Source organism: Schistocerca gregaria, chromosome 3 (genome assembly GCF_023897955.1).
Source record: "Schistocerca gregaria isolate iqSchGreg1 chromosome 3, iqSchGreg1.2, whole genome shotgun sequence".
Taxonomy (NCBI): domain Eukaryota; kingdom Metazoa; phylum Arthropoda; class Insecta; order Orthoptera; family Acrididae; genus Schistocerca; species Schistocerca gregaria.
Window position 1 is genome coordinate 628,505,154 of NC_064922.1, and position 13,505 is coordinate 628,518,658.

Sequence of the window (13,505 nt, forward strand, 5' to 3'; positions counted from 1 at the left end):
TACCTGAGTCTATATTATGTGCTGCTCTAGTGTCAATGATTGCAAGAAATACAGTACAAAAACTGCTGCATTATTATGAACAGAAGCTAGAAGCACATATTTCGGTATATATAACTGAATGATGATAAATTTGTGGATCACTTTCAGGAATCAACTGCATAATATTTTGGAACAGAGTGTATCATATTCAAGCATTATACTGACTGTTTAATACAGTGGAACTTTGATTTTATGTTCTCCGATTTTAAGTTTTTGTGATTCTACACCATAAATTCATAGTTCCTCTGAAAAATCCCGCAAGATCAATGCTAAAAATCACCTGATTTTACATTTGTTCCTAGTAAGGTTTATGTCGATTCTGAGTTCTTACTCGATGTTTCACTTGACTTCATTCCATTTTCGTCCTGTTAACATTTGATGTGCCTTGACAAGTTATAAATGGCACGAAAGACAGATGGTTCGCACCGTGGGTGGTGGCCGAGTTAAGAGAATATTTTAGGCTGTTGTGGAGAGGGGAGACTTTAGAGAGGAAATGCTGATATAATCCATGATCAGTGCTGCTAGCATAACTTGCAACATTTAGCTTCACTGCACAGTTATGATACAGCTACTGCTAGGTTGCAGTAGTAATGGGAAAACAAGTCAATCAACATGAAATGTTCCAGACCGGGCCAGTACATGAAACTGTAGCACCTGAGCTTTCTTTAAATTAGTGTTTTTCACAGTGTACAGAAATTCACTGAGCCAATTTCAAATAAGTTTGTAACATCAGATGAGGAAGTAAACTCATTTTTTCAGTTGTCTGTTTCTCTCGTCAAGACTAAAATAACACTTTAACTGGGGTTGAGCATATGAAGTGTGGCTCATAAGGAAAGCCTTAAACAATAACGCCAGTGGTGACAAAATTTGTCATTAAGCAGATATCTGCATTTATGCTTATGGTTTAACCACATAGGTGCTGTAATGTTTCTGGTTTAGTTCAACATGTTCATCAAATTTTGCATTTTTTGGGTGATCACAAAGGATGATCTCTCAAAAACTTGTGTTTTGAACATATAATTTGGGGTCGTAGCATATCAGGAAATAACTCGATTCTCTTGTACCCAGATACCAAATTTAATTTTTTGATGAGTTTTTACTTGCTGCTACACGTAGGTGATTTTTTAAGAACTGATGAAATTCATTACCACAAATTATTGTATAAATATTGTGCTGTACATTTAATTTCCTTCACGTAGACATATTTCATATAGAGTATTGGAAAGGAATGCGATCTTTAATCGTGTATGCCAGTTACATTTTTTTTTTTTTTTTTTTTTTTTTTTTTTTTTTTTTTTTTTTTTTTGGGAGGGGTGGGGTGGGGTTAACATTTTTCTTGATTCTGCATTTTCCTCAGTTTTGTGTTTAAGTCTGGACCACGTGAAAACTTAAAGTAGTGGTTTCACTGTAAATATCTCCAGGTAATAACTGTGACACTAATGAATAATTCAGTAGACAAAGCACAATTTTCTGTGCATGCAATACAAAGTTGTCAGATAAGAAGTCTGTATTCTGATAAATGTTCTAGATTTGTGTATATTTATTTTCTTATCCCAAAGTGGCGTTTGTCAAAAATATTTTTTACCTGAAATGTGAAGTCTGTAATAAAAAAACTAATTATAACTAATCCTAAATAGTGAAAAACCCGAGATGGAATAATGACAAAATTATGAAAGGGAAAGATCGCTACTAACCTTATGTGGACATGCAGAGTCACAGATAAGCACAACAAAAGACTACTAAACATGTAAGCTTTCGTCTGGCCGTCTTTTGAAATAGCCAAAACACACACACACACACACACACACACACACACACACACACACACACACACAGGTACTCCTGTCTCTGGCTGCTGGGGTCAGGTCAACCTCTCCTAACCAGTCCTGGTTAAATAATGGTAGGAACATTTGCGATGGGTATGGTTCTTTTATAAATAGACTAGATGTATCACTTTCCCAAAAATTGTCATTGTATCAGTTTCAGAACATGTTACTCCACAATGTTTACCTCCCACCACTCCCTCCATTACCAAACAGACGATTCCTTCATACCTTAGGATGTGTCCTATCAACTGACCCCTTCCACAGTGAAGTTTCACATTGCAGTGGAGTTTGCATTGAAAGGGAGTTTCAAATCGATTCCTTCTTTTTGCCAAGTTGTGACATAAATTTCTTTTCTCCCCAGTTCGATTCAGTACCTCCTCATTATTTACTCACTCGGTCCATCTAATCTTCAGTATTCTTCAGTAGCACCATGTTTCAAAAGCTTCTGTTTTCATCTTTCTGAACATTTTATTGGTTTTGTTTCACTTCTGTATGAGACTGTAATTTTAGAGAAATAGCTTCAGAAAAGACTTCCTGAACTTTAATTTATGTTTTTTTTAGAAATGCTTTTTGTGCTATGGCCAGTCTGTATTTTATAACCTCACCATTTCAGCCATCCTCAGTTATTTTACTGCCCAAATAACGAAACTTATGTGCTACTTTTAGTGTCTTATTTCTTAGTCTGATTCCCTCACTATTGCCTGACTTGACAATATAGTGAAACCTTTATATAACATTTTTCAAGGGACCACAAATTCTGAACACTGTATAGAGGAAAACACTATAAAGAGGAAGGCTTCCAAATAATAATTATAGGGCATTACTGAAGATTGGGATACTATCAGCTTTGACAAATGGTGCCATAGATGACATTTTAAATTTTCACAATACTGTAATATGATATTCATTGCTAATGATTAATGTATGAAATGATTAGTTTTTTGTAATTAAAATGTGGGGCCTGGTAGGTGGATGGGTGAAAATAAATGTCACGAAAAAGATCACAAGCAGAATGTGTGTCACGTGACCAGGTTCTGCTGCTGACATGTGAAACATGCTGAGCGCGGGCTTTCTGAGTCGGTGCAAACTGTGAATCCACAGAATGGAAAACGATGCTTCTACATCCAGTCACTTAAACATTATAAAGAGGTAAATAATTGACCAGGGTTCCAAAAATATGAGCGTTATATGGAGGAAATTATAATATAGAAGAAATGCAGTAAAGAGGAAAATGTAACATTGTTTATATGGACTTTTAGTCGGAACCTAAAAAAAAACAGATGTAACATAGAGGAAAATATTATATGGAGGAACGTTATAAAGAGGTTTCACTGTATTCCATTATCCTTGTTGTGCTTTTGTTGATGCCCATCTTCCTTTCAAGACACTGTCTATTCTGTTCAGCAGCCCCCTGCCTGGTCTGGGGATTAGAATACGCCCGAGGTATTCCTGCTTGTCGTTAGAGGCGACTAAAAGGAGTCTCACAAGTTTTGGTCTTTGTGCCCACTTTCTCTTTGTCACATTGCAGTCCCGCTCATTCTCCTTCTCTTGGGTGACGACACCTTCTGGGTGCATTTTCCACCATGCACTATGCAGTGTCGCTTTCTGCACTGACGATGACATTGAACTTCTTAGCATCTTATATCCAGCACGGTAGCCAGTCCATTGTGGTGGGGCCACCATGCACCTTGTTAGTTGTAGCCCCCTGACAACACAGGGATCCCTCTGCTGATGCCTGCGCTGTTAACTCCCCACGTATGCCATGAAGTAGATGCTCATCTCCCTGGGGCATCGGGACTCCAGGCGATGGCAATCCTGCCAGGTGGCCCTTGCTGAGGCTGGGTGGCGCCTGTCTGGAGGGCCCCTGGTCGGAGTGGGTGGTATCAGGGCGGATGGCACGCCATGAAGCATAGTACGTCATCTCTTGCTGGTGGTTCACTGCCAGCAGTCTCTAAGTGGGCAAAGTCTAACTTCAATGCTAAGAAATATGACCCAAAATCGTTCCCGTCACTGACCACGCCATGGGATCAACACCAGGCTAAGGATGGCAGTGAAGCTTATTCGCCCCAGTACCTTGTATGTACAAGATTTGATGGGGAATCTTTCATGTCCATGAAGCCTCAGTTTTTTGTAGAGCATTTGGAGGACAAGTTTGGGGAGGTGGAGTGCTTGTCCAAAATACACTCTGGGTCAGCATAGATAAAATCAGCATCCTCTGCCCAGTCACGGGCGTTACTCGTTTGTGACAAGTTGGAGGATGTTTCTGTTACCATCACACCTCATAAGAGCTTAAACATGGTCCAGGGTATTATATTCCACTGGGACCTTCTTTTGCAGTCTGACAACGAGCTGCGCACCAATTTAGAGCGGAGAGGTGTTCATTTCGTCCGGCACGCCCTCCAGGGTCTGAGGGATAATCAGGTTGCCACTGGTCCTTCATCTTGGTCTTCAAGGGTAACACATTGCCTGAGAAGGTCAAGGAGATGGTCTGCTGCTGTGATGTCAATCCATATATCCCTCACCCGATGCGGTACTTTGAGTGCTGGAAGTTAGGCCATATATCTTCCCGCTGTACTTCCAGCATCACGTCAAGATTGTGGACATCCATCATCCCAATACTTCATGTGCCCCACCTCCCATCTGTGTCAACTGCGGCGAGTATCATTCACCTTGACATCTTGGATATTCGGGAATCCAGCCAGATGTTCACATCATTCTCGCACGATATTTCAACAGCGTGCGAGAACGACGCGATCATCCGGCCGGATTCCCGAATATCCAAGATATCAACAGATCACCGGGAAAGCATGAAGAATCACATCATTTACCTTGCTCGCCAGACTGCAGGATTTTACAGAAAGAGAAGAAAATCATAGAATATAAGACCCTGGACCGACTGACCTACAGTAAGGCTAAGAGAGAATTTCAGCACCTACATCCTGTGGTTGTGACCACCTCTTACACTGCTGTGACGCGAACAGTTGTCGCCCCATCAGTTCCTCACATTCCTATCGCCTCTCAGAACCAGAAGACTCCACCTACCCCCTTTATGGTGGGGGGCACTTCCCTCCCTATTGCTCCTGCACCATCTACTTCTGGACTTCTGGAGCAACACCCCGCTCCCCAGCCATCAGGGACATCACTCCCCACTTCTGAACTGGAGAAGCGTAAGTTGTCTTTGGCTCCTCTCGCTATGAAAGGGTCCCTTGGGTCACTCCCTTCCCAGGTTTTTGCTAGTGGGAAAGATGACTGACTGTAGTGGAGACATATCGATTCTTAGGACTGGTTTTTGACACCCAATTATCTTGGCTTCCTCACCTTCGTCAGCTGAAGCGGAAGTTCTGGCAAGACTTCAATGCTCTCTGGTGTCTGAACAACACAAACTGGAGTGCAGATGGCTCTACACTGCTGCTGCTCTACAGAGCCCCTTGTGAAATTCTGCCTTGACTATGAGACTCTGGATTATGGTTTGGCGGCACCCTCAGCATTGCATTTACTCGACCCATTGCACCACTGTGGCGTTCGCCTAGCGACAGGAGCATTTAGGACGAGCCTGGTGACTAGTGTCCTTGTGGAGGCTGGAGTCCCTCCATTACAGGTTAGGCGTGCACAACTGCTGGCCAGTTTCGTTCCACACGTTTGCAGTTCTGCACAACCGAATCATCGTCTCCTTTTCCCCACCCACAGCGGTTCATCTCTTGCATCGGTGGCCCAGGTCAGGGCTGCCAATTGCAGTTCATGTCTGATCCCTTATTTCTGAACTGGAGTCCTTGCCTTTACCACCTATACTGAAGGTCCGTTCACATATACCTCCATGGTGTACACCTAGGCTGCAGCTTTGCCTGGACCTTTCACATGACCCTAAGGACGCAGTTAACCCTGCGGCTTTCCGCTGCCACTTCCTCTCGATTCTTGACATGTACTGAGCCCACTAAGTGGTTTACACCAATGGCTTGATGGCTGATGCTTATGTCAGCTTTGCATATGTCCATGGAGGACATATGGAACAGTATTCCTTGCCCGATGGCTGCAGTGTTTCCACTGCCGAGCTGGTGGCTATATCTCATGCTCTGGAGCACATCCGTTTGTGCCGTGGGGAGTCATTTCTTCTGTGTAACTGACTCCTTGAGCAGCCTACAAGCTATTGACTAGTTCTACCCTCATCATCCTTTGGTAGTGACCATCGAACAGTCCATCTGTGCTCTGGAACAATCCAGTCGTTCAGTGGTGTTTGTCTGGACCCCAGGTCACGTCGGAATCCCAGGCAACAAACTTGCTGACAGGTTGGCCAAACAGGCTATGCGGAAACCGCTTATGGAGATCAGCTTCTCTGCAACAAACCTGTGTTCTGGACTATGCCTCAAGGTTTTGCAGCTTTGGGAGACAAAATGGCATTTGGCCATGTTTGGGTGAGACACGACTACCTCCTGCTCCGTGATTACCCACCCCAATGTCGGTGCGGCACCCGGCTGACAGTGGCCCATATCTTGGTGAGCTGTCCTTCTTTGGCTGCCCTGCGATGGACTCTTCAGTTACTGGACTTGTTACCATTAATTTTACCTGACAATGCCTCATCGGCTAATTTAGTTTTACATTTTATACGTGATGGTGGGTTTTATCATTATATATAAGTTTTAGTGCATCTCCTTTGTCCCTTTGTGTTCTCCACTCTAATGCTTTTAGGGTGGATGTTTTAATGTGTCACAAAGTGGTTGGCTTTTTCTTTTTATTCTCGTGGTCGGCCAGCCACAGTCATCTGCTCTCATTTTTTACCCCTTCTACCAGTTTCTTGCTTCTGTCTGTGGTTTTCTTTTCCTGTTTTGTCCCTAGTAGTGCTGGTTGTCCTTCTGTCATTCTTCTGGTTCTTCCTTTCTTCTGTTGTTGTGTTGTACATCTCCTTTCTTTTGTTCTTTGTTTTGTGTAATTATTTTACCGGAAACAAAGGACTGGTTACCTCACAGTTTGGTCCCTCCCCCTCTCCCCACCTACCCCCCTCTTTTAAACCAACCAACCAATCTGTTCAGCTGCGCTTCCATGGTTTTTGCTCTCTCTGATAGCATTATGATTTAATCAGGAAAGCTAAAGGTTTTTGTTTTTCTCCCTGAACTTGAATTCCTCCCCCAAATTTTTTCTTTCACAAAGTTCTTTCATTTCTGTTCTCTTTGCTCAATGTGCAGATTGAGTAAAACCAGGCAGAGAAAGACTACAATCATGTATCACTCCCTTCTCATCTAGTTGTATTTGTGTTGCTGCTGCTGCTGCTGCTGCTGCTGCTGCTGCTGCTGATGATGATGATGATGATAGAAGGGAATGGGATGAAACCTGGTGCTGGCATGTGAACTAGGCCTCTCGAGTAGCACCATGGGGGTTGCCGAGATTAGTGTCCCACTCGACTGATGGATCACCATCAATAGTGTCACATGTCCTCAGTTCTTGAGACACTGCAGAGAGGTTTGGAATTTAATCCAGAACATTGGCACGACAACTGGTGATAAGGAACCTTATACCAAGCCCCTTTTCTCCTTGCTGGCCAAATATTGGCAATGAAAATGTCATCCACCATCAGGATTGAAACCAGCTTATCCCGAATTGTGTGCCTCCTCACAAGTGTGCATTAACAGCTTTGACTTTGAAAGGCTTATTACATCAACGATTTGGTAATATTCAAACCTGTTAGCAAGTGCCCCTTTTAGAACTGAAATTATTACATTGTTCTTGAAGTCGAAGGATATTTCGCCTCTCTTGTATATCTTGCAATAGTTTTATCATATATCTGTCAATTTTCCTATACAAATTTCTAGCTGACTGTTTGCTTAACAGGTATTTAAACTGCTTCTTTTTTCCAATAATTAATTATTTTAAACATATATTAAATCAGCTTCTGGAAAGCAGAGATGTCAAAGTCCAAGCATCATAAGTGGGTGCCTCATTGTCATTATATGGTCACTGACTTGACTTGGTCAACAAATTCCTGCAAAATGTTGGAAAGCTGCAGCAGTGCATGAGGAGGAGAATGAGGTAAATGGGTAGTATCATTTAGTAAAGAAGGGGCTGATGCACGTTTTAGGTAAATTTGGATGCAAATAGTATACTGATGGATAAGGTTGTAATAGAGAGATAAATGGTAGCATGAAAGAGAGGATAAGGCAGAAAAGACAGGACACAAATTTGTAGTGATAGGAGACTGGGGAACTTCCAGAAGAAGCAGGTGGTGAATGTAGAAAGCCTGAGATATGTAAAAGATTATACTGATCTGTACACCTGTCTAAATTTATTCCATTAACCAGCTTCTGATTTCTGACTGTTATCTTAGTCGTTTTATCTTTTCCTCTGTAATCAATCTTTTACCACGAAACAGCAATTGTGAAGCAGCTGTATTTTTTTTTAGGTAGTTCTTTGTGTAGTCATTTGTTTCTTTGTCAGTGTAGAATGTAACTAACCTTAATTCATACAGATATGCACATTTCTTACTTTACAGGTAGGGTCTTCTGTAAAATTATCATTTGGTGGCAGTTCGAAAATATCTGCTGAGAATGATATCAAACCACCTGTGGATGTAGCTGCAGTCTGGAAACTTGATGATACAGTTGATGACAGTGTAGAGACAATTGATGCTGACCAGTTGCTAGCTGAAGAGGATCTCCAGAAACCTGATCCTAGCAAATTAAGGGGTAAGTACAATAAACCTTGCAAGTGAGCATATATTGCAATAATATCCCTGACCGTCATGTGAAACTGTGATATAATAAAGGTGTAGGTGTATGGTAATAGTTATGAAGTTATGCAGTACCATACAGTTTCTCCTAAATAGCAAATGCAAAATTAATCTTTTTGTTATTTATGCTCTCAGTTATTTGTTTTATGAAGCTTTAAAGCCAACTTATTTATTTAGGCAATTTTCAGACAGATAGAAAGCTTACTGCACAACTCTTAGTCAGCACTAGTAAAAAGTGCATTTTATTTTTGTTCGGCCGTATATTGTTGAGTTCACTGATCAACAAACAAAAGCTTTTTGTCAAGTTCCTGAATAAAACAAACTTATTTGATGTGTTGTTTTTCACTGAGTATGAAAACGATACTAAAGCTATTTAGTTGGTTTTTATTTTTGTGATGTAGGCATTGCCTTGGAACTGTATACACATACTGTATATATGTAATACACTACTGGCCATTAAAATTGCTACACCATGAAGATGGACGTGCTACAGACGCGAAATTTAACTGACAGGAAGAAGATGCTGTGATATGCAAATGATTAGATTTTCAGAGCATTCACACAAGTCTGGCACTGGTGGCGACACCTACAATGTGCTGACATCAGGAAAGTTTCCAACCAGTTTCTCATACACAAACAGCAGTTGACCGGCGTTGCCTAGTGAACTGTTGTTGTGATGCCTCGTGTAAGGAGGAGAAATGCGTACCATCGCGTTTCCGACTTTGATAAAGGTCGGATTGTAGTCTATCACGATTGCGGTTTATCGTATCGCGACATTGCTGCTCGCGTTGGTCGAGATTCAATGACTGTTAGCAGAATGTGGGATCGATGGGTTCAGGAGGGTAATACAGAATGCCGTGCTGGATCCCAACAGCCTCGTATCACTAGCAGTCGAGATGACAGGCATCTTATCCGCATGGCTGTAACGCATCGTGCAGCCACGTCTCGATCCCTGGGTCAACAGGTGGGGATGTTTGCAAGACAACAACCATCTGTGTCAACAGTTCGATGACATTTGCAGCAGCATGGACTATCAGCTCGGAGACCATGGGTGCGGTTACCCTGTATGCTACATCACAAACAGGAACACCTCTGATGGTGTACTCAACGACGAACCTGCGTGCACGAATGGCAAAACGTCATTTCTTCGGATGAGTCCAGGTTCTGTTTACAGCATCATGATGGTCGCATCCATGTTTGGCAACATCGCGGTGAACGCACATTGGAAGCTTGTATTCGTCGTCACCATACTGGCATATAACCTGGCGTGATGGTATGGGGTGCCATTCGTTACACGTCTCGGTCACCTCTTGTTTGCATTGACGGCACTTTGAACAGTGGATGTTACATTTAAGGTGTGTTATGACCCGTGGCTCTACCCTTCATTCGATCCCTGCGAAACCCTACATTTCAGCAGGATAATGCACGAGCGCATGTTGAAGGTCCGGTCCTGTACGGGCCTTTCTGGATACAGAAAATGTTCGACTGCTGCCCTGGCCAGCACATTATCCAGATCTCTCACCAATTGAAAACATCTGGTCATTGGTGGCCGAGCAACTGCTCGTCACAATACTACATGTACACGCCATCCAAGCTCTGTTTGACTCAATGCCCAGGCGTATCAAGGCCGTTATTACGGCCAGAGGTGGTTGTTCTGGGTACTGATTTCTCAGGATCTATGCACCCAAATTGTGTGAAAATGTAATCCCATGTCAATTCTAGTATAATATATTTGTCCAATGAATACCTGTTAATAATCTGCATTTGTTCTTTGTGTAGCAATTTTAATGGCCTGTAGTGTACTAATTATTCTCTATTCTCTTTGTTTTTGTTTAAGGCATCTCCATGCATATACAAGTAATTTCAGTATATTTGTATACCAATTACTACAAACAACAATTCCATATATATCCATGCACATTTAGGAACATTTGTAGATAGCTTCCTGTTGATTGTTCAGCAGTAGTCTGGTAACATACTAAGATTCCATTTTTCCTTGTTAACTCTTCTCCATCGTAGTCATTTGATGATGGAAACTCTCCTCATGTACAACACTGAGAGACTCTTGAAAGAAGTTTGAGGAGGAGTGTAAGTAGCGCAACTTAAGAGACATGTGACACCCCATGTTTCGGACAGATATCACAATATTCTCTACCAGTTCCACATGATTTTATGCTTTCTTGTTTCCAAGGAAATTAATGGTTACACATTTTTAAAAAAGCATCGTGCTGTTCGTGATGATAATGTCATTTGCCATGTATTGTAGTGCATGAGTCAGGACGTGCTGATTACCGGAGGAAATATCAGCACATAATGTCACATTGGAAAAGACTTGTTGGGATTTAGTACTTCTGACATTTATGCCTGTCTCATGCCATGGCACAAACTTTTACCTCTCGTCTTAGCATAGAACCATTTTGGGGGGAAAAAATGGAAAAATTCAGTTGTGATGGTAGTTTTAATTTTTGTTATTCAATTTGCTCTTAGCATGCAATTAAGTCATCTCTTTCTCATGTCTTAAAAATTGAGTGGTATTCATTTCAGTATATTTGTATACCAATTACTACAAACAACAATTCCATATATATCCATGCACATTTAGGAACATTTGTAGATAGCTTCCTGTTGATTGTTCAGCAGTAGTCTGGTAACATACTAAGATTCCATTTTTCCTTGTTAACTCTTCTCCATCGTAGTCATTTGATGATGGAAACTCTCCTCATGTACAACACTGAGAGACTCTTGAAAGAAGTTTGAGGAGGAGTGTAAGTAGCGCAACTTAAGAGACATGTGACACCCCATGTTTCGGACAGATATCACAATATTCTCTACCAGTTCCACATGATTTTATGCTTTCTTGTTTCCAAGGAAATTAATGGTTACACATTTTTAAAAAAGCATCGTGCTGTTCGTGATGATAATGTCATTTGCCATGTATTGTAGTGCATGAGTCAGGACGTGCTGATTACCGGAGGAAATATCAGCACATAATGTCACATTGGAAAAGACTTGTTGGGATTTAGTACTTCTGACATTTATGCCTGTCTCATGCCATGGCACAAACTTTTACCTCTCGTCTTAGCATAGAACCATTTTGGGGGGAAAAAATGGAAAAATTCAGTTGTGATGGTAGTTTTAATTTTTGTTATTCAATTTGCTCTTAGCATGCAATTAAGTCATCTCTTTCTCATGTCTTAAAAATTGAGTGGTATTCATTTTCTTGGCCATAATATTTTGTGTCTTTCTTAAGTTTAGTCAATAATTAATATTCCAATGTGCTCATTATTGCAGTATGTGGGACTACTGGCAAAAGGAAAGCTTGTAAGAATTGTTCATGTGGTCTAGCAGAAGAACTTGCTGCTGAAAGTACAACAAAAGCTGCAACTGCCCCAAAAACATCATCCTGTGGAAATGTAAGCAATACAGTAATCACAAATTATTCTAATATACTAACCTTACACAGTTGTGTTTGTGAACTGATATGTTTGTTTTTATTATCAGTGTTATCTTGGAGATGCTTTTCGCTGTGCCTCATGTCCTTACCTTGGGATGCCTGCTTTCAAACCTGGAGAGAAGATTCAACTATCTGATTTTCAGTTAAAAGCTGATGTATGAAATTATTATGAATTATGTCAAGGTCACACCAAACAAAATTTGTGATAATATTTATTTGGGTAATATAGCAGTATTTTGCTTATAATTTTACATTGATTGTATTAATTGTCTACTGCTACAGATAACAGGGTAGAAATGCAATTAAGGTATTAGAAAACAACTCTTCTTCATTGAATGAAGTTGCACAGTAAATATGAAGAGTATTTATTGATATGTGAACAGAACAGAAAATTATGATTCACGTAGAACTTACTGATCACTGTACTTGTTGTCATCTTATGGCGTATTGCTACAATAAAGCCAACCATATCAAGATTGTTTTGTACCACCTCTTTTGGTTTAAAAAAATTCAATTTTTTAAAAAAATTACAAGTTGTGTTTCCTTACAGTCATTTTTTTTAATATTGCTTTTCTTCAACCATTACTCTGTGCAAAGAGAGATACGGCCATAGCACAAAATACATAAGAGTATAATCACCGACATATAATACTTTATCCATTTTTTTACTTATAGTTATGTCATGGTGTTAGTAATCGGATTCAGTTTCTTTGTAATATTTGCAACATCACTCAGATTTGCTTGAGGAAACTCCATTTTCCAAAAACAATGAGTAACACAAACACTGAGACTTTGAACTCAGTTTTTGTTCATGTTATGAATTCAGTCTTATACTGAGCTGTCGTTATCATCTGCTGGCATATATTACTTCTCTTCGTGTGTGTTTGCAGCTACTTTTTTGAATAGAAAATAAATGTTAGATGTCTCTAGAAAGTGGTTATAAAAAAAGTCTTCTTTCTTTTACAACATTTAAGTTATGTATATGTACTACAATATAGGTTGGACATGCAATTTGTAATAAAATCGTACAACACAGTTTTATTCTCATCTAATTTTAGCATCATTATTAAGTCCCTCAGCATTTTGTAACTCCATTTAACAGGTATGATACATCCAGTATTTTGAGTGAGATGTGTTCCAAATAGAGCAGCAACAGGATTTATTTTTCCAGGAAAGAACTTGTGGCCATTAGGTAAAGTCATTGCAAGAAATTTGTGTCCCTCCCACTTAGTAGATAACTGCCTGCTCCAGTGACAACAACATTGAATGTTGAAATTTATTGTTTGATTTGACTTGAACGTGATCTTACCGAAATATGTAAATAATGAATTTTCTTAATTTAAGGTGTAAAGGTAACTACTCATCTGTAGACCACCACCCAGGAACCAGGATGGGCATCATTCCAATAAATTTATGTCTAGATAATTATTTGAATATGAATATAATAGAGGGAAACATTCCACGTGGGAAA

At 40.4% G+C, this 13,505-nt stretch overlaps 1 protein-coding gene across 1 annotated transcript in view; it reads left to right on the forward strand.

Moving 5' to 3' along the window:
• Nucleotides 1-12,510, forward strand: part of LOC126353884 (anamorsin homolog) — a 40,286-nt gene extending 27,776 nt beyond the window's left edge. Inside the window, exons 3-5 of the mRNA XM_050003088.1 lie at nucleotides 8,344-8,536; nucleotides 11,872-11,993; nucleotides 12,082-12,510. Coding sequence (XP_049859045.1) covers nucleotides 8,344-8,536; nucleotides 11,872-11,993; nucleotides 12,082-12,195 — 429 coding nt within the window. The 3' untranslated portion in view covers nucleotides 12,196-12,510. The remainder of the gene's footprint in view (nucleotides 1-8,343; nucleotides 8,537-11,871; nucleotides 11,994-12,081) is intronic.
• The last annotated feature ends 995 nt before the right edge of the window (nucleotides 12,511-13,505 follow it).